The following is an 18,205-nucleotide window of genomic DNA, read 5'->3' on the forward strand; positions in this document are numbered from 1 at the left end:
TTCGTCCCTTTTGCCGCTCTTTTAGACTTGGTTGGCGGCCTAGAAGATTGCGGCAACTTCTCACCGGAGGTCGCCTGGACCGTTTTCCGACTATCGGTTTGCCCGGGGACCTAGATGTATGAGCGTGCGGTTTAGTGGAGGAGAAAAAATGGACTTACCGGGCAATAATGGCGCAGCATTTCCGCGTAAGAGCAGCGTGAGTGAAGTACCTGCAGTCTTTGAACCAGATCCACCGTGTTGCCCCTGAGCCTCCTGGGGATATGTTTAACGGGCTTCTTTCCGAGCTCTGGTGGGGGGAATTTGGCTGCTATCTCCTCCTCGCGGAGTGTATAATCCTGAAGCTTCTGGGCTGTCTGCCGTCGATCCACGGCCGATGTGAATATATTGTGGAGACCGAATTGCCGGGGAAATAAGTACATCATGACATGAACCACATCCTTATGGTGTTGGTCGGGTTTTGTGGCAAGTGATCCCTTGTAAGGGAATCGATTCAGGACATCTAAGTGAGTGAGTGTGATATTACGAGGCAAAAAGGTACACGAGGCGAACATACGGATATGACGGAGACCAAATTGGACGAGGCCTCGGGTGTTAAGGGCGGCTCTGGCGTAAAGCATCCTATTCCTCGCAAAGGAGATTTCGGAGGGACGGACGGCATCTCGCTGGCCAACACTCACAAGGAGAGCTTTCCCGCTGTCCTTGGCCTGCGTTAAAGGCTCGAGCTCGGAGATGGGGGTTCCACCCAGCTGATAAAGATTCCCTTTACCCGCCTTTACGGACCTGAATATTGCACAGTCAACTAGTAAATCGATCATGATGCGCTCCCCTTCTTTCCCCAGCAGCATAAGGAGTTGGGGCCAAGGCGCTTGCTTCAGAGCCTGGACATTCTGATTGGGATAGACTGAATACAACCCGGGGATGGTTGACGCGGCGGCAGGGTTGGGTCTGTTGCTTTGACCGGCCTGCTTTCTGAATCCATCACACAAAGTGTGTTTTGGCCAGGAACCGGTGCCTTCCCTGGAGAATAAGAGCCAGACGACAAAATCAACGATCTTTAAGCGCAGGTCATGTGAGTTACGTCGTCTAGTAGGTATGCTGTGCGTGCCATTTTCTTACCTCGGATTGCGAGTAGATGGAACCCCTGAGGCCATCCGAGAGAGTCACATACGACTCGTCACCTTTTTGCGAGAAGCCGATCCATTGCTGCCAGCGATGCTCGTCATCTAGCCCGGCGCGTTGGCGGCGCGTGACAATGGTTTCATCAAGAAGCTCACCCAGGGCAAGCTCATCTGCCGTAGGGTTCTTGTCCGGGGAAAGGTGCCCAAGCCCCACTGACGCGATCTTCTTCCGCCGGATTCTCGAGGAGGAGGGCAGTTCTGAGAGGGCGTATTGGCGCAACGTCTGGATTTCCAAGTAATACTGGGCGAGCAGCGCGTGGTTGGCCGTGGCGTCGCGTGGATTCCGGCCACGCTTAACGTGTTTTGCCGGTCGCTCAGCGGAGCTATCCCGGGCTAGCCCTCCGGCGCGGTCTCGGCCCCTCTTTCGGGAACCCGGACCCGAAGCCGGGTCATGACCCGCCATCGATGCGGGGTCCGGTCGATGGGCTCCACCGGTTGTTGCTGCAAGCAGCCCAACGACTCCGAATGACCCCCAACAATGGTTCCGAACGGGCAAAGTTCCTGTCGGGGCATTCCTCGCCAAATATGAGAGGCCGAACGGCTACCTTGATAGCGAGGAGACAAGACCTATCAGCGGCCGGCCGACATGTGCTGCTGGGTGATTGGGCAGGGGTTGTGCGGGACGAGATGAATTGGGATTCAGACGGGCTTTTCTCATCAGTCAATCCCGCCCTTCAATTCAACATAGAGCAAGACAGGCGCATCCGGGCGGGGCGATTGGATGGGCGGCCACCGGTTCTAACAAGTAGCCAAGCCCGAGGTAGGCGAGCGGCACTGGCGAGCACTGGTGAGCGCGCACTGGGTTGGACGCCCTGCGAAGGTTGTGTGACGGCGCGTCGGCGCGTCGGGGGGCGTGGATGGGTCGGGATGGCTGACAGCCTCAAACGGTTTGCCAGTTCTGCGACAACCCTTTTTGGTCCTTGTTGGGGGTCAAGCCACGCTGCCCAATGTCTTTTGCACTTGCGGGCAAATGTTCCCAGGTTTGGGAGGTTTCCAATCGCTGTGTTCCTTCCCGTTCCCTGGTTGGCGGAGATCGAAACGGGGCCGGTCGATGAACGAACTGCAGATACGGGAGGAGCATGTCCTGGGTTTTCCTGCTTGGGGAATCGCTGTCGATTGTGGGCGTCATTGGGCAGCCACACCCACCGAGCCGACTTTCATGCCTTCAGATCGAACGCCCGCGATTCGCTGCCAACGGAAATTTCCAACCAACCCTGGGAGTGATCGGAATGCGGAAAGTGGGACCCGAAGAGACCACACCTCGAGGCAGGCACGGCTGGCAAGTGTGTAAGAGACGGACGGAGCAGGCAGGAGGGGCTCGAAAAAGAAACCACTGCCATTCTCGTATGGAGGTTTTTTACGAAGTATTGGAAGATTAATCCAGACTGTTTATGCTTCTCGACGGCAGTGTGGTACACTACCTAGTTAGGCCTCCTCTAGCATCTTCAGCTGCCTGGCAGGATCACTCGCACGGGAATTCGAGAACCACCTATGTGCTGCGATGAATGGGTTCATCCCTCTCTTCTCGCATTTCTCGTCTGACCTTCCGTCTGAATTCGAACCGAACCCGGCCAGGTGCGACCCTGCTCCCTGAGGGGAATACTGGGTAAATGTCCGAGAGACACGGGGCCGAAGGAAACCGGGGACCAAGACGACATCAGCGTTGAAGAAAAAGGAAAGGGAGAAAGCATGTCGAGACGAAGGCGGCATCAGCCCAAAGCCAAATCGGGCAGTTGTTTCCTGGGCAGAATCGATCTATTTCGAACCCGTCTGCTCGATCATCCAACTTCACTCTCAGCAACATCCCCGGACCCTGGTTGGCATGCAATGCACTTCCAATTGCAACCCCGCTGTGTGCGACTTTTTTTTTGCTGCAACCGCCCTCGCATAGGACGAGCCCGGCTCCATAACACAGGAAATTGCGTTCAGGGCTCTGAAGCATTCCGAGGACAATATCCGTATTCAGTGTGGGTAGCGACAGTAAACTTTCTTTGTCTTTGCGCTACCAAGTCCGGTTCGGTTGTGTTCACGGCACGATTTGACAAGTGCCGCAACTCGACCGGGCCACCTGCAGAGTGACTCCATGAATCTTGAAGAGTAAATAACCCGTTTAACGGCCGCGAGAACTGCTTCCATCCCGGGCTGCGATTTCCCTCCACAGTACAGGCGGGCACGGAGGAAGGGGCCTGCCTTCCAGGTTCACTTGGCGCTTTAGGTGGATCCGCGGCCTGCAGCAGTGGTGCCGGGAGTGTGACTGCCCGCGATGGATGGACGTTGTTTCTTCGCCCAGGGCTGTCCCCAGTTGCTTCTGCCGACGGCCAATCCAGCCAGACCAGCCCAATCCAACCAATCCTCGTGCTTGCCAGCGCATCAACCTCGACAAGGCCCCAACATCCCGCCCACCAAGCCCCCCAGTTGCCCGCATGGAACGTTGATGATCTCTGGAATCCTCAAATCTTGTTCGCTCCGAGGCGTGTGCACAGTAACAGCCAGCCGCCCGCCAGGAGCTGCCAAAGAGTGATGGGAGGAGGGACGAGTACGACGACACCATGGACCATGGCAGTCTCCAAGACGAGCCTGTTTCGCGCTCCAGCCCGTTCCTCGACCACCTCGACCACTACGATTACAATAGCCAGGATCAATCGCCCCTCTCGCCACAGCGCCAACACCATTACCGCGACCCTTTCGACGACATAGACGCCCTCGGCCCCGGCCCGAACCCTCCCGCACCCTTCGACTCGTACGCCGCCGCAAATCTACACGCTTTTTCTGCCAATGCCCTCGCGACCGCCCACGATCCACAGCCCCCCGACGACTCTGTAGACCCCGCCGACTTTTACCGCAGTTACCAGAGCGCGCAGCCGACCGAGAATGCTGGGGATGCCTCCCCGCCAGTGAAGGACCCCATGGCCCAGGCGACCATACCCGGCAGCACGCGGCAAGCGCCGTCGTTGCGGTCGAACGGTAACGGAACGACCCCTAAGCACCCCGCCGTTCCGGTAAACCATCGCAGCGCCGTCCGACCGAACCAGCGTTCCGCCTCCACACCCGTCAACAGCCGATCAGCAAATTCAAATTCTGCGGCGGGGGGAACGAGACCGTCAGCGACCGCCGAGGGTGGGCGTGGCACAGCCGGCGGGACGCCGCCGAGTGTCAAGGATCTTAAAAAGAAATTCGACCAGTCGTCCTCGCAGTCCGCCTCCGGCGGTCGGAAATCCGTCCCGAGGGCGTCAACCCGAGACACGGCGTCGAGCAGCGTTAATGGGAGGTCACCCAGTACAACCTCACACGGTACACCGAGGGCGACGGCGACACGAGACAGAGAGAGGGACACAGGGCGCGGCACAGCTAAAGGCTCCGGGACCCGGAGTTCGCAGCGATCCAAAGAGCCTACCGAAGACCAAACGTCCGGCAATTCGCAGTCGTTTGCAAGCAGGATATCCAGGCCTCGCACCGCGGGTTCCACAACGACGACAAAAACACCCAAGCCCATGGCACAGCCTGCTCCGCCACGTCAAAACGGCCTTTTGTTTGGCGAGATCCTGCCGGATCAGAGCGACGCCGTCACACCAGGGTTCGGCATCGAACCGGCCCGGCCGAGGAGGACTTCCGAATCCCACATCATCAACCCCCGGCGGGCACAGATGAGAACTCTCTCGAATCCGGATATCGCGGACACCGAACCCCCGTCACCCACCGATTGGTACCGCGCCGTAGACCCGGTTGAGCAGCAGAACACGGATCACCACGTGTCGAAGATACCAAAGAGCCATCATTCTCGGGCGCGCAGTGACCTTGCCGGATCGAAATTAACGTTGAGCCGTCCAGATCGTGGTGCAGAGAGGCACGATGTCGACTCCCCGATTTCGCCCACGTCCCCGGCCTCGCCAACCTCACGTCTTCCGCGACTAGCTCGGAGAATGAACGACGCCTCGAGCCATGGAAGCCCAGCGTCAACGCGCTCCAACTCTCCCTCCACCTTCAACAAGTATTCCACAACAAGCGGGAGAACATCCCGACAACATGTCTCATCAACATCACGCGCGAGGACGCCCACAGGGAACACCGCTCCCAAGACGTCAAGCCGAACCTCTGGCTCGACTCGCAAACCGCCGCCATCAAATATTGCAACTCGACCCAGTAGCCGACCTAGTAGCCGGCCTAGCAGCCGGCTCAATGCCTACGTCTCTGTGCCGACTCCCAAATTATCCCCGAGTCTACGCAGCTCGCGGCCGCGCCAGTCAGTTGCTACCGCCACGACTGCAGCCTCGAGAATGCGAACCGTGGAGGCGAGCGCTTCCCCTCTCAGGCAAACGCAACGCAGGACAGACGAGTCGACTCCCCGGAGGCGCAAGGTGTCCGTTGGCGCAATAGACTTCGCCCAACGACGGGAAACTATCAAGCTCGCCTACAGCAAGTCCATCCGGGAAACCCAGGCGAAAGAAGTTAGGCAGGCCGCTGCAGAGAAGAGAAAGAAAGAGTTGGCTGCTGTCGCCAGGGCCAAGGTTGAGGCAGAGGCGGCTACAGCGGCGGCTGTTGCTAACGCTACGGCAGCTGCTGCAGCTGCAACGACACCGCCTAAGAAAGCCGGCGACAACGGTCGACCCTCAGAGACGCCCACCGAACAGGAAGAACCCCAGGATGAAGAGCCACAAGAGTCCGAGGCCGACATGCTTACACCGCAACCGCCGGCAGAAGAGTTCCGCGCCCCTCTCGATTCGTTAAGGTTAGAAATACCAGGCAGTTTCCCGGGTACCGGGTCCCCATTAGACGAACAGGACGAAGTTCCCCTTTCCGCCATTTCGACGACGAGCGCGGTGACAGAGTTCGATACCGAGGTGCAGACCGAGCCTCCCAGGCAGGAGATCCCGATATCTATTGATAGCGGGCTGGGAGTGATCACGCCGGATCCAGCTCAAACCACACCCCATCAACCCGAAACAGTCGAGCAGCAGCTCCCCGAGCAAATCGCCGTTCCGGCTCTACACAAAAGAGCAACATATCAGTCCCCATTTGATGACGAGGCCGATGAAGACGACAACGTTTCCATCAAGATCTCCCTTGACACATCTTCGGTCCCCAGGCCGCAATCATCTCCCGAGCTCACACCAACTCGCGCGACCTTTGAACCCGAACCCAACCCCGAGCCCAATACTGCAGCTCCTCCGGCCGAAGACGATGAATATGTGCCCCGGCCGTACACCTTCTCCGACAACTACGAAACCACCATCACGATTTTGGGCCCGGAGACTGATTTCAGGCCGTTCCACAAGGAGCTGCCTCGTGCAACCATACCCCAGCCCAACTTGCCTCAAGCAGATGAGCCTCCCGCCACCATTACCCCTGAGATTATTGCTTCTGAGACATCGCATCCCGGCGATGGCCATTTTGGGGGACCCCAGATTGAGGTGGAGACGCTGGACCGCATCGAAGACTTCTATACCGGACCACGCCTGCGCGACAACATTGCGGCTCTACGTGACTCGACTTTCACTTCCTCCGATCCTAGCACGCCTCTTGATGGCCACCTGCCCTCAGCGGAGTACCAAACCTTGCCGGACCAGTCACACAGTCTCGCTGTGCCTGGGCTGCTCGCACCGGGGAACCGTTCAAGTCAGCACTCCGCGTGGACCGACTTTTCATTCGGGAGTGAAGACCGCGACACTGGCCACCCAAGTTCCACATCCCAGTCGCATGAAGTAGACGCACATGACGACGGGGAGTCGTTCAGAGCCGTACCTTCAACAGGCGACCTCAGTACTTGTGCATCAAGTCTCGGTGAATCTACGCAAAGCCCAGAGGCATCACCGCTGGACCAGTCCGGCGCCCCGCCCTCCCCTATGATACCCGATCTGTTGGGCAGTCAGCAGCAGCTCCCCGAACTTAGTGCTGCGGGATCTTTCACGCAGCGAAGTGAATCGGAACCCGGGAGCGTAGCGCCGCTTCCAGAACGCGATCCTCCCTGCCCTCCCGCATCCGAGCGCGAGTACAGGCGGGAGAGCACTTTGTATCTTGCGGAGAGCCGGCCAGAGAGCTACGCATACAGCCACGACGGGGAAAGAGATCTATCCGGGACCGTGTCACCGCCTCAGTCCCTTTCTCAACTCCGCCTTGACCAAGAGCCATCTCGTGTCTCACTGAGTGAGACACTCTATGATGGGCAGACGCCGCTGACAGAAAAGGAGCAAGAAGAGCAGAAGAGGCTCCGCCAGAGGCAACTGGTTATCCGAGAGCTCATCGACACGGAAGACGCCTTCGTCCGAGACATGACTGTCGTTGAGGAGATCTACAAGGGCACGGCCGAGGCGTGCCCCAACCTCGACAATAAAACTGTCAAGTTGATCTTCAGGAACACGGACGAGATCATCGCTTTTCACGCCGCCCTGTTGGTCGAGTTTAAGGAGGGAGCATCGACCATCTACACCCCCAAGGGCAGGCGGTCTCCTCCCCCGGTGCCAGATACGAAAGACTCGGACACAGCGACCCTGAACTCCGTTTTCTCTACGAACAAGCCCGAGCGGAACGACGAAAAGGATCGCCTCACCCTGCTTGGATCTGTGTTCTCCAAGAATATTGAGCAGCTGAAGGCAGTTCATGAGGTTTATCTGAGATCCAGCGACAACTCCTCAAAGCGGCTTGTGCAGATTCAGGAAGACAAGACCGTCATGCTCTGGCTCAATGAGTGCAACGAGGTGGCGAAGGAGCTGACAAGCGCCTGGAACCTGGATTCGCTCCTCATCAAGCCAATGCAGCGCATCACCAAGTATCCCGATATTATTACCCATCTCCTAAAGTACACCCCAGAGGACCATCCGGACCGCGAATCGCTCGTTAGTGCGAGGACGGTAGTGATTGACGCCATTGACGAGATCAACAAGACCAAAAAGAACTTCGAGTTGGTCGGCCAGATCGTCGGCAACCGGAAGCGCAAAGACTCTGACGTCCGGGCTGGAATAGCTAGAGCCTTCGGCAAGCGCGTCGACAAGTTACAGGTGTCTGCCACCAAAACGGCCGAAGACGAGGACTACCAGAAGTTTCAGCAGCAGTTTGGGGACGACTATCTGCGGCTCCAGGTCGTTCTACGCGACGTAGAGTACTACTCCAGGAATGTTGCGACCTACGTTCATGAGTTTCTCCAGTATCTCTCCTCCATGGAGCTCGTCATGCGCCTCCAGCCGTCCCGAGACTATGCTCACTTGGAAAGCAAATGGGTGCAGTTCAATGTGTCGATGAGAGACATCGAGAAGATCGCCTTGGAGAGACATGTGAGACTGATAACCCTATTCTACCGATTTGTATGCTAATTCATTGCCAGCTTACCGACGTCCGGAAGCATGTCATTGAGCCGTTTGAACAGGTCATCAGGTGCTACGGCAACCCCTCGCTCGCTATGAAGAAGCGGGCTAAACGGCGTTTGGACTACGAAAAATACATGGTGCTAAAGGCCAACGGCAAGAAGATAGACAAGCAACTCGCGGAGCTGGTCGAGCAGTACGAGGCGCTTAACGACACGCTCAAGAAGGAGCTCCCCAAACTCTCTGCCATGACAGCCAAGATCGGCAATATCTGCCTGGGCAAGTTCATCAGCATTCAGGCGGCTTGGTTTGCCATATGGAAGGAGAAGGTCAAAGCGCCGCTGTCCGACGTTACGCACGTCCCCGAACTCTCCGAGATTGTGTCCAGCTTCCAGCGAGAATTTGCGTTGCAAGAGGAGCGGGCAAAGGCTCTCAGTATTGTCAACCCCACGCTTAAGGGCAGGGCGTCCCAGTCGACCGCCGACGATGCTTCTTCCATCCTCTCCAAAACCAAGTCACGGCCGAGCGATATCCTCTCGCCCCGCGGGAGGGGCTTGTCTATTAACAGTGATCACATTCCGGCCCTCCCTACGCCCGACTTTGTTAAGCGCAACAGCGGGCAGTTTAGTTTGTCCCCGGCAAGCAGTGCCCTTCCCAGCCCTGCCAACTACTACCGCGACTACTACTCCGGCATTAACGGCTACCCCCGTGGCAGCGCCGGCTCGCCCGTCACGCCCGCCGATACCACCAACGGAAGCCGCCCCGCGGTAGGCGCGGTCCCCCCTTCCATGCGCCCTAGCACCGGCCGCAGCTTTGACTCGACAAGCCTGCCGAGGCAAAGCTCCGAGTCCACCGCCATGTCGACCAACCGGCGTGATTCGAACTCGACCTTCAACTCGAGCTACCCAGCTCACAGCGCCGGTACCGATCAACAGACCAGGCGCCTTTCTGGCCTGTTCAACTCTGCACTACCGCTGCCGGACGGGCCGGAGGAAAGCGCCAGGTCGTCGAGAGCTTCGTCCAGGGACAGGGGAGCAGCTGCCAGCAACGGGTATAACGTGCTTTGGCTGGCCGCGTCGCTGTTTGAGTTCAACATTGAGACAACCAAGCATGAGGCTGGGTATCCTTACCTGACGTATCAAGCGGGTGAAGTAAGTTGATCGCCATATCCACGTATCGTAAGCGGAGGGGGTGTTTACTGACCGAACCTTTACAGATATTCGACGTCATTGCTGAAAAGGGCGAGCTCTGGCTAGCCAAGAACCAAGACGATCCGCGCGATATCGTCGGGTGGATCTGGTCGAAGCACTTTGCCAAGTTGGCCGATTCGTAATCGTGCTCATCCTCTGCCCTTTTATGGGGGGGCGCTGCTGTTGCTACCAACCCGCGGGGTGCTGTGATACCCGCCATGTCGACTCCTGAGTGGGATCGGCATCCTACGTGCGACCGGTGTACTGGTTCCTTTACATCATTTTATTGCAGATGCCGTATGGGCTGGCTCATGGAAGACTTTAGCCCGTTTTTTCCTTAAAAAAGATCAAGAAAGAGGCCGGGGTTTATTACGATTTTGTGGGCACGGCGTTCAGAGAGGTGTTTAGTACCAGGGGAACGAAACAGGGGAATAAGGGGGGAATGATTTTCAGAAATCAGGGGAATGGATGGATGGGCTTTACTTTGTCCTTTTGTAATGCGGACCGCCACGTATGATTACCCTCACCAGTGTTGGTCTTTTTTTCCCTTTCTTTTGTCCTTCTTTTTCAACTTCGACTACGCAGTACAAGTGCAGCGTACATTAGGATTTGCCGGCGGGGGCTTTGGTACTAGTTGTTACACTAGATACCTCCTGTTTTATGAGAAAGGGGAATGATCCCATAAATGCCTTCTTGACTTCTAGTTCTGGCGTGTGTATAATTTGAACGTTTCGTCTTACCTTCCTTGGCCTTGTGGGAGATCCGAGGGAGAGGGACGGACTAACAACATAATATCCGAGCGGAAGAAGAGAAGCACGAAACACATATCGAGCACATGGAGCAAAAAGCAGTGCTTGAGTATAAAAGGGGTGAGTGGTTCCTCGTGCGAGTCCTCTTTTGCGTGTGTGATGCGACTTGGATGATGAAGGGAAATGGGTGGGTTGTAGAGGGGTAGTAGTAGAACCCAGTATATGTCTTGCGGCGAGCATCGTGGATAATGTTCAGGAAATGATACAACAGTCTGTCATGATTACTGCTGTCCGCGATTAAGATGCTTCGCTTTGGTTCTAGCTGCTGTCACTAAGTGTGGACATCAAAAGTCCTCAGGGGTTCTGATCAAGAGGGTTAGGGTTGGTATATGCTCATTGTTTACTTTTACCCCTTTTCCATGACCGGCGGTGGAGAGAATCCTGGGTCTTTGATCAGGAGGCGGGCTCAATGCGCCCACCATTACAAATCGGATACATTGATTTTGCAGCCTCCGTGTCGGCCGGGGGGGGGGGGATGATGGGGATCCGACGATGGTGGCTGAGCATAATTGTTCGAGGGCACGAAGAGTTAAGCCAAGCCGAGACCCAAGAGATCTAAGCGACACGGCCGACGACCACTTATTCGGGATCGCTACGCTTCGGCAAGGGCCGTACCGGTTGCAGCGCCGCTTATAAGAAGGTGAGTAAGCTACTAATTAGTAATGGGTGATACATTTGGCTCCCGAGGTCAGGTTTGTGTAATGAAGAGCCACAGAGCCATGTTAGCCAGACGGTTTCGAACCCGTCGATCATTCGCATCTGGGTTGCACCTTGGCACGGGCAGCGCTCGTGGTTGTTGTGAACCCGGTTTTGACGAACACGCCGATGTGGTTCAGACTTCTTCAGTGCAACGGCGCGAAAATCCCGAGTGTACGGGCGCGGCCCCATTGGCATGCTGTGGTGCTGCGCAGGGTGTATCATCCGAACCTCGCGAACCGCTCGTGCGCGAGGCTCTGCCACCTGCTTTGAAGATGAGACGGCAGATGCGCCCTTGCGGCGATCTCATCCCCTCGTCCCATCTTTCCGGGTACACACGGACAGATATCCCCGCGCATCGGCAATCGCTCCTCAGAATCTTTGTCACCGCCTTACCATCGTTGTGCAGGAGATCACACCCGACTGTCCGTCTCCTGCATCTCGTCCCGGCTCGGGAAGCGGGAGATCCAGAGCCGCAGGGGGCAGCGCGGCACGAGACGAGAATCAACGTATGTAACCTAAGTGGGCTTTGCATTTATCGTCAAAACGCTCAGACATGCCATCTCGATCGAGATCTGGCCGATTGTCTCGTGTGCGTGCCAGATCGCCAGCCTTGGCGCAGCCGATCGTCAACGTTCTGGAAACTCTCCTGACCGCAAGGCCCCCCGATATCTGGACTGCGTCCGCGTCATTGTGATAAAAGTCGTTTGACATTGTTATGGTATGACAGATATGAGAGAAAAAGGGAATTAGTACAAGTACTAGTGAAAGAAGATATACAAGGCAAAAGAAAGGTCAGACACTTGGAAGCGAAAAAGAAAAGGCGAGACTGAGCTGTCCAAGATTGCTTGTCAATATCGACTCTAGCTGTTCAGATAGGAGAAGGCTCTGGACCGGTCTTTCCTGTTAGCGCGACCTCGCCGTAAACCGTCGAACCGGAAGCGCGCCCGGCCGCTCCAGAAACTCGGAGACGCTTTCTCGCAGATCATCGGGCGCGGAACCTAAATAGATGCCAATAGTCAAAGCTTTGCGGCACGCCGCAGCCCATGCTCAGAAACCCTCGGATCTTGAGCGCTTGAGGAATCTCGGTACTCCAAGTCAGCACCCGTCAGTGTGCAAAGACTGATTCCCGAGAACCGGGTATGCTCGACCGTCCCCGTCCTGGTAAATCGCGGAGTGCCCGCGCGGGCCGCAACCAAGAATGAAGCCCGGCGGGTCGATTCCTTCGTTTGTGACAGACAGCACGGGATATCCATGACCGCGGTTTAGCCCCAGGACTTGTGACCTACGGCTCGAGTTGTCCGGGGCGAGTCGGGTCGTCGGAGGAAACCACGCGGAAACCCCTCGAGTGGTGAGAGACCAAAATGTTTCTCCTCCCTCGCCGGCACGGGATCGACGAAGGAGTTGGAACTTTTGCCTGTCCAACACGCTCGACGGGCGCCCGAGGGCCCCGACTTTGCGGCCCCTTCCAGTTCTGATGAGACACGTAGGAAGACTGTTTCGGTCCTGCCACACGCAGCTGACCGTCGTCGTTGGTGGTCGGCGTTTAGAGGAAACGGCTTTGCTCTTCCATGGTCGCCACCCACCCATCCCGCCCCCGGTCCCCTCGAAGGATGGCCCCGAGACCTCGCCGGGGCGCAGAATCGTGCTTCTGCAGCACCACGAGTTAGGTCGAGATGCTCCCTCGCCCCGCTTTCTCGACATCCCCCCAGCGCGCCAGCCGACCCTCCTCTTGCCGATCTCGTCCACCGAGAGCAAGATATCCAAGCTGGGTGACTCAGTGCCCATGGTAAGCCGGCGTGCCCAACCTATAGGACAGGCTACGATCACGCACTGTACTGTACCACCCCCTCCCATAAACAACGCAGAGAGGGCGCTTTCCCTCTTGGCTATTGACCTGCCCCCTATAGACAATGGAGGCCGGATGAGGGGCCTAGACTGCTCATCACCCACCGTCAGCCAGCGGTTGCGCCCCGTAGTCGGGGCGTCATTGGACGGCAGCGTTCGCCGCTCACGGCGAGACCCGCGAAAGTCGCCGCCGTGGTACCGAGTCGGGCCCCATTCACCGCGGCCGCGTCCCGGCGGCACCGCAAAAAGACGCCAACTAGGGGGTGGGGGGGGGGGGGGGGGTTATAGCGGTCGGGATGGGAGAAGGGGAGTCGGCGTAGTGTGCGGGGGTTGTCGTCCACCCAGTCTGCTTCGTGAGGATTCCTTGGATGCAGATGGTCCTGCCCTTGTCCCCACGCCCAGGCAGCCCTAGATGATCTTCGTAGAGGACCCATCTTGGCCAACACCTTCCGGCCGTTCAGTACCCCGCGTTCTGACGATGGGTAGATGGTGACACGATGCGGTTACCCCGAGGACTAGCTAGCTCGTACCCAAGCATAGTCCAGACGGAATCCTAGCCGTGAGACCCAGAAAATGATAAGGATGGTAGGTGTGAGGTGCAATACAAGCTCTCTCTGTGATAAAGTATTATCCTGGATTCCGTATACGGACAGGGCGGAATGGAAGTTGATTAGGGACCCTTTGCCTGCAGCGACGGTACATCGCTTCGTAGCAGGCAGCAACAGCTCTTCCCTCGAGGGCGTCACCCCCCCACCCCCCGGAGCAGATTACGGGAGGCATTACTTCAACGCCCATCGGCCCGTACATTACATCCCGTGAGAGAAACGGTCGGACGGGCAGACCTAGCGGGAAAGCCTGCAAAGAAATCCGGGTTAGCTGCCGATGGCTGAGGTGGGCCGGTTAAAGCTCGTGAAACGGTACTGATTGAAGGCGCGGCACGCTTCCGTATTCCAAATCACACAAGGGGAGGAAAACACGCACCGGAGCCGCCTGATGAATTTTGAGTGCAGATCGGGACGGCACACGGGAGCCGGGTAGATGGCGGTGCCGTGGTGGACACGCCACCAGGCTCGAATTCGTATCTTTGTCAATGCAGAAAAGACACCGGCACGGGTTTTGTTTGTTATTTCGGCTAGGCGCTGGCTAGGCGAGGCAGGCGCTGTTACCCAGACCTGGTTTTAGAGCATGGAGCCAGCTGGTCATGGGGCGTTGACGATGTTCCCATGTCGAGGGGAAGCGGTGGGAGACCAAGCTCCCTTGACATCTCAACCCAGATGGTGTCAGTGCGAGCCGCTGTGGTTCCCAAAGAGTCACCCTCTGACAGGCGCCGCATGAATGAGCATGGGAAGAAAACCCCTGGGCTGTCTTGAGTGCACGGATTTGGAACATCTAGAATCCTTCCCCAAACGCAATGCCAAGCCGGGTGGGTGAGCCATGGGATGCCAAGTGTCATCAGCACATCCATGCGTTCAGCAAAGGGCACACACCACCCTGGGCTGGGGGTTGAGTCCACCTTGTCGACATATTTTCAAACGACAGCAAAGGGAGGAGACGTGGCGGTGTCTGCTAAGAGCGGGACCCTTCTCGGGCACAAACAGCCGGGTTGTGTATCTCGGCGACTTTCGCGTGGTCTCGAGATCATAGCGCGGTAACCCGGGAGCCGGTAACCAAGCCCGACACGGACGGCAATTGGACATCGGGGATTCATCATCGGAAGGCCGGATGATCGAGGCGGTCCGTAGATCGGTACGGATATTCACATTGATCTGACGCCATTGAGGATACATAGTGAGACCGGGATTGAGGGCGCTTCTGCAGCACGCTCTGCTCGCTAACAGTTGCATATATGTAATCTGTATGCAATCATACCCCGACGTTAGGTGGTGGCGGTGAGAGCGGCGAGCGACAACGCTGCTGCTTCTTTCTGCTGCTGAGTCCGGGGTTGAAGCTTCGGCTATGTTCGAGAAGCTGTCCGTCTCGATCCTGGGCGACGCTCCCGCTGACGCGCCCTACCGCATGTGGAAAGGTTTGCGTGCAGAAGGTTGGGACGCAGGACCGTTGTGGTCCATTCAGTGTTTCAGTTGGGAGCCTCCTCTGTGGAAAAAGAGATTGATTCGGAGGCGAGAAGGACGCTGCATGATGCGCGCCTGCAGTCAATCGAAGCTCCGTGGAAATCTCGTGGAAGCTGCAAGGGGCAGAAAAGTCGGAAAAGAAGAAAAGAAAAAAAAAACTAAGGCGGTGCTGGAACTGGCCGAGCGCGCGCACAGACAGGGCAAGTTGACGTCTTTCCTCGATTTGGAATCGGGGCTTCTCGCGATCCAACAATTCAGACGGACTGCTCCCGTTTTGGGAATTTGCTCGCTTTTGATTTTCACTTTTTGGGCGTTTTCGTCGCTTGTTTGGGGGATCGCCCAAAATTCCCTTCTTGGCGCGGCAAGGCACCACTGTCAACCATCTGGCCGTGATTGACGGCGATGCAAGGTCTGTGCGTCGCGTCGTGGGGCGCGCGGCCTGATGGAAAGCTCCTTCCACCCCATCCCAGTGCAGGCTAGCTCAGCGGGGCCGGCGCCACCCGGCCCATATCCTGTTAGTTACTGTGTGGAATGCACTGTAGCCAGCCTGTTGTTTCCGCTCTGGAAGCTTTTGCGAACCTGGGAACTCGAATTTCCATGCTGAAGGGCCATCGTGCCATCCCACACCCAGAGTTGCAGGACCGAACCATCGAACCGCACTTTCACGGGACCATGTGCTCCCCGTCCCCGGTTTTTGTGTCCACGGTCAGAGATCCGGAAATCGTGGAGAACCCATGCCCTCGCGCCGACGAGATGGCCGCCCCCAGCTCGTTTCTTTTTTGGAGCCAGCAAAGGTGCGTGCAGGGACTACTGAGCGAGGAAAGGGCCTCTGGGCTTTCGGCAAGCAAGGGGAGCCGGGGGTCACGCGGCTCTCGCGATGCTATTCTTGGACCTGGCAAATCGACCCGCCCCGTACCCAGATGGGAAATTCAATATCGAGTGGGATTCAGCGCGTCCTCGGTGCTCGTCTTGCTAAAGGACTTGAGGTCCTCCGGCGGATGATGAGCAAATTAGGCCCAACCTCTACTTTTGGCGCAGTGTGGAAAGGTCGACCGAGGATTTGCTCCGGGCGGGGCTGGTGGTGCTGGTCGAGTTGTTGTTAACCCCCCGCGACCCGAACTATAGCCTCACCCGGCAGGGATCTTGTCGGGAGGGGCGCAGTTGGTGTCAACCTGCTGGTCCTTTCCCCTCAGTCTGGTGAGGTGAGCTTGGTGAGACTCCAAGTGCAGCGTCTGTGGTCGAATAGGAATGCATCCAGCTTCCCGCAACTAGCACGCCGCTCGCATGCATGCCCGCTGTTGCGAGGCGCACACACTGGCGCTCTCCCACACCGTCCGCGGCGGTTGGGTGACGCCGCCGCCACCCCAAGGACGGGCCCGATCCAAGCCAAAGGGGTCTGGGGGTGTAGCGGCGGGTGGCCCGTGTGGAGAGCTGCCTCAGGGGTTCGGCGAGGACTTCGAATCAAACGCTCTCCCTTATTACTGTCAGTTATAGGAGCCGGGCTCTGCTGTCATCTCGACGCACATGCCACATCTGGCGACCGCAGCGGGAACTAAATTGCAATATAAGCCCACACCATCTGCTGACTGGCTGACCGTCCAGGTGGGAGCGCCCACCTGCTTGTCGAGCCGCAGCTGCCGTGCCATCTAGCCAATGAAACCGGGCACTGCGTGTCATGTTGCTGTACCGGTGTGGGAACTCGATGATGTGAGGCATTGAAGTCGTCAGGGATTCCTGGCGAGACCAACGCACTGTCCACGGGATGTGCGGGGAGGGGGGATACTGTGATAGGATGGCAAGCGGGAACCGGCCGACCGGCCGACCGTGTTGTGGCGGGATGCCGATGTCAAGGAAGCGATGTGTTTCTTGCTGTTTAGTATACGTCCCGGACGACCAGGTTTACGCCAGGCTTGGTGGCAACCAACACCGGGACCTGCAAAGAATTTGGAACTGCCTGTGGGTGTGAGGAAGACGCAACCTGCGCGGTGCCGGCAGCTTACCCTACCCGAAGGAGGAACGGACACGGCAAGGCATGCTTGGCAACGAGCTCTCGGGATCCCAGAATCTCTTGGGCGAGATACAGATACCCCAGCGCAACCCCTCGCGCGACACAACCGAGAAGCCGCAGGGATGGCACCTCCGTTGATGTGATCCGCGCATGCTCGTCGTCAAGATAGCAATCAGGGCGCGGTGTGTGTGTGTATGTGTGTGTGGTGCGTGTGCGTGTGCGTGTGTGCGCGCGTGTGTGTGAGCATATTCCAAAGTCCGGAAAGCGCCATGGCCGTGAGCTTGGCCTGGAACTTGACCGGGCCTTTGAATGGTGTCTGTGGGCGTGTTTGTCGTCTGATTGACCCCCTGCCGAAGCCGTTCCGAGACAGACAACCCAGGTCCGCGGATTCAATCGTGGGTCCAACATCCCGATCGAGTCCCGCTTGCCTAGAACCTGGGGGGAGGTGGGGAGGAGGGGAGAAGGGGGGGGGGGGGGGGGGGGGGGGTAAGAGGTCAAGGCAGGAGTCGAAATGGAATACCGCCGTCTTATGTATGGCCCGTGCCCCACACCAGAGCGTGTCCCGTGTGTCGCAAATCCGAGTGCACTTGCGCGTCGCGGGTCGGAGTTGACTTAAGGCTGACCGTTGCAGACCAGAGTCGTTGTGTTCGTGGTATCATGCGATGTGAGGTGAGCTTCGATGGTTCCATGCCCGGGCACCGATCCATTGTTCCCTCCCGCGGTGCGGTGGTGTTCTTGCTGGCTGAAACTGGAAGAGACCAGACTCCTGTTCATCCATCGCAGGGGGTTCTGCAAGATCTGTTTCCCCTTCTCTGGGTCCGTTCAGGTTGAGGAGGTGTTCCCGCTCCCGCTCCTGGGACTGTGGCTGCGGCTGAGATTTGCAAGGTTGCGGTTGAGTGGTACGTACCCAAAAGAACAAGGACCGCACTGCAAGTCCGCCAAAATGGTGCCCCCCCTCCCCCCCCGGGAAATGGTGGGGTTGCAGGCACCCCCAGCACAGTGCTGAATTGACGCCCCTGCGGACTGCCCGTCCCCCAGAACGGATCATGGGTCAGTAAAACACACCAAAAGCGGGCCAAGCTCTGCCCACATCCCCGGAATGGACCGCG

General features: G+C 57.7%; 4 protein-coding genes across 4 annotated transcripts; 3 read left to right on the top strand and 1 right to left on the bottom strand.

Moving 5' to 3' along the window:
• The first annotated feature begins 3,555 nt into the window (after window positions 1-3,555).
• B0H64DRAFT_14784 (uncharacterized protein) lies at window positions 3,556-9,967 on the top strand. The gene is made up of 3 exons (XM_062798378.1): window positions 3,556-8,443; window positions 8,494-9,624; window positions 9,690-9,967. Exons 1-3 carry the CDS (start codon window positions 3,728-3,730, stop codon window positions 9,804-9,806), a joined length of 5,964 nt encoding a protein of 1,987 aa, XP_062663915.1. The 5' UTR covers window positions 3,556-3,727; the 3' UTR covers window positions 9,807-9,967.
• A 1,046-nt stretch (window positions 9,968-11,013) lies between these two features.
• B0H64DRAFT_14793 (uncharacterized protein) lies at window positions 11,014-12,044 on the top strand. Its single transcript, XM_062798381.1, has one exon. The coding sequence runs from the start codon at window positions 11,135-11,137 to the stop codon at window positions 11,819-11,821; it is 687 nt and encodes a 228-aa protein (XP_062663916.1). The 5' UTR covers window positions 11,014-11,134; the 3' UTR covers window positions 11,822-12,044.
• B0H64DRAFT_14794 (uncharacterized protein) lies at window positions 12,045-12,909 on the bottom strand. The gene has a single exon (XM_062798382.1). It carries the CDS (start codon window positions 12,870-12,872, stop codon window positions 12,267-12,269), a length of 606 nt encoding a protein of 201 aa, XP_062663917.1. The 5' UTR covers window positions 12,873-12,909; the 3' UTR covers window positions 12,045-12,266.
• Window positions 12,910-14,727: 1,818 nt separating this feature from the next.
• B0H64DRAFT_14799 (uncharacterized protein) lies at window positions 14,728-15,654 on the top strand. Its single transcript, XM_062798384.1, has one exon. The coding sequence runs from the start codon at window positions 14,973-14,975 to the stop codon at window positions 15,483-15,485; it is 513 nt and encodes a 170-aa protein (XP_062663918.1). The 5' UTR covers window positions 14,728-14,972; the 3' UTR covers window positions 15,486-15,654.
• The last annotated feature ends 2,551 nt before the right edge of the window (window positions 15,655-18,205 follow it).

Source organism: Chaetomium fimeti, assembly GCF_033439085.1.
Source record: "Chaetomium fimeti strain CBS 168.71 chromosome Unknown B0H64scaffold_1, whole genome shotgun sequence".
NCBI lineage: Eukaryota > Fungi > Ascomycota > Sordariomycetes > Sordariales > Chaetomiaceae > Chaetomium > Chaetomium fimeti.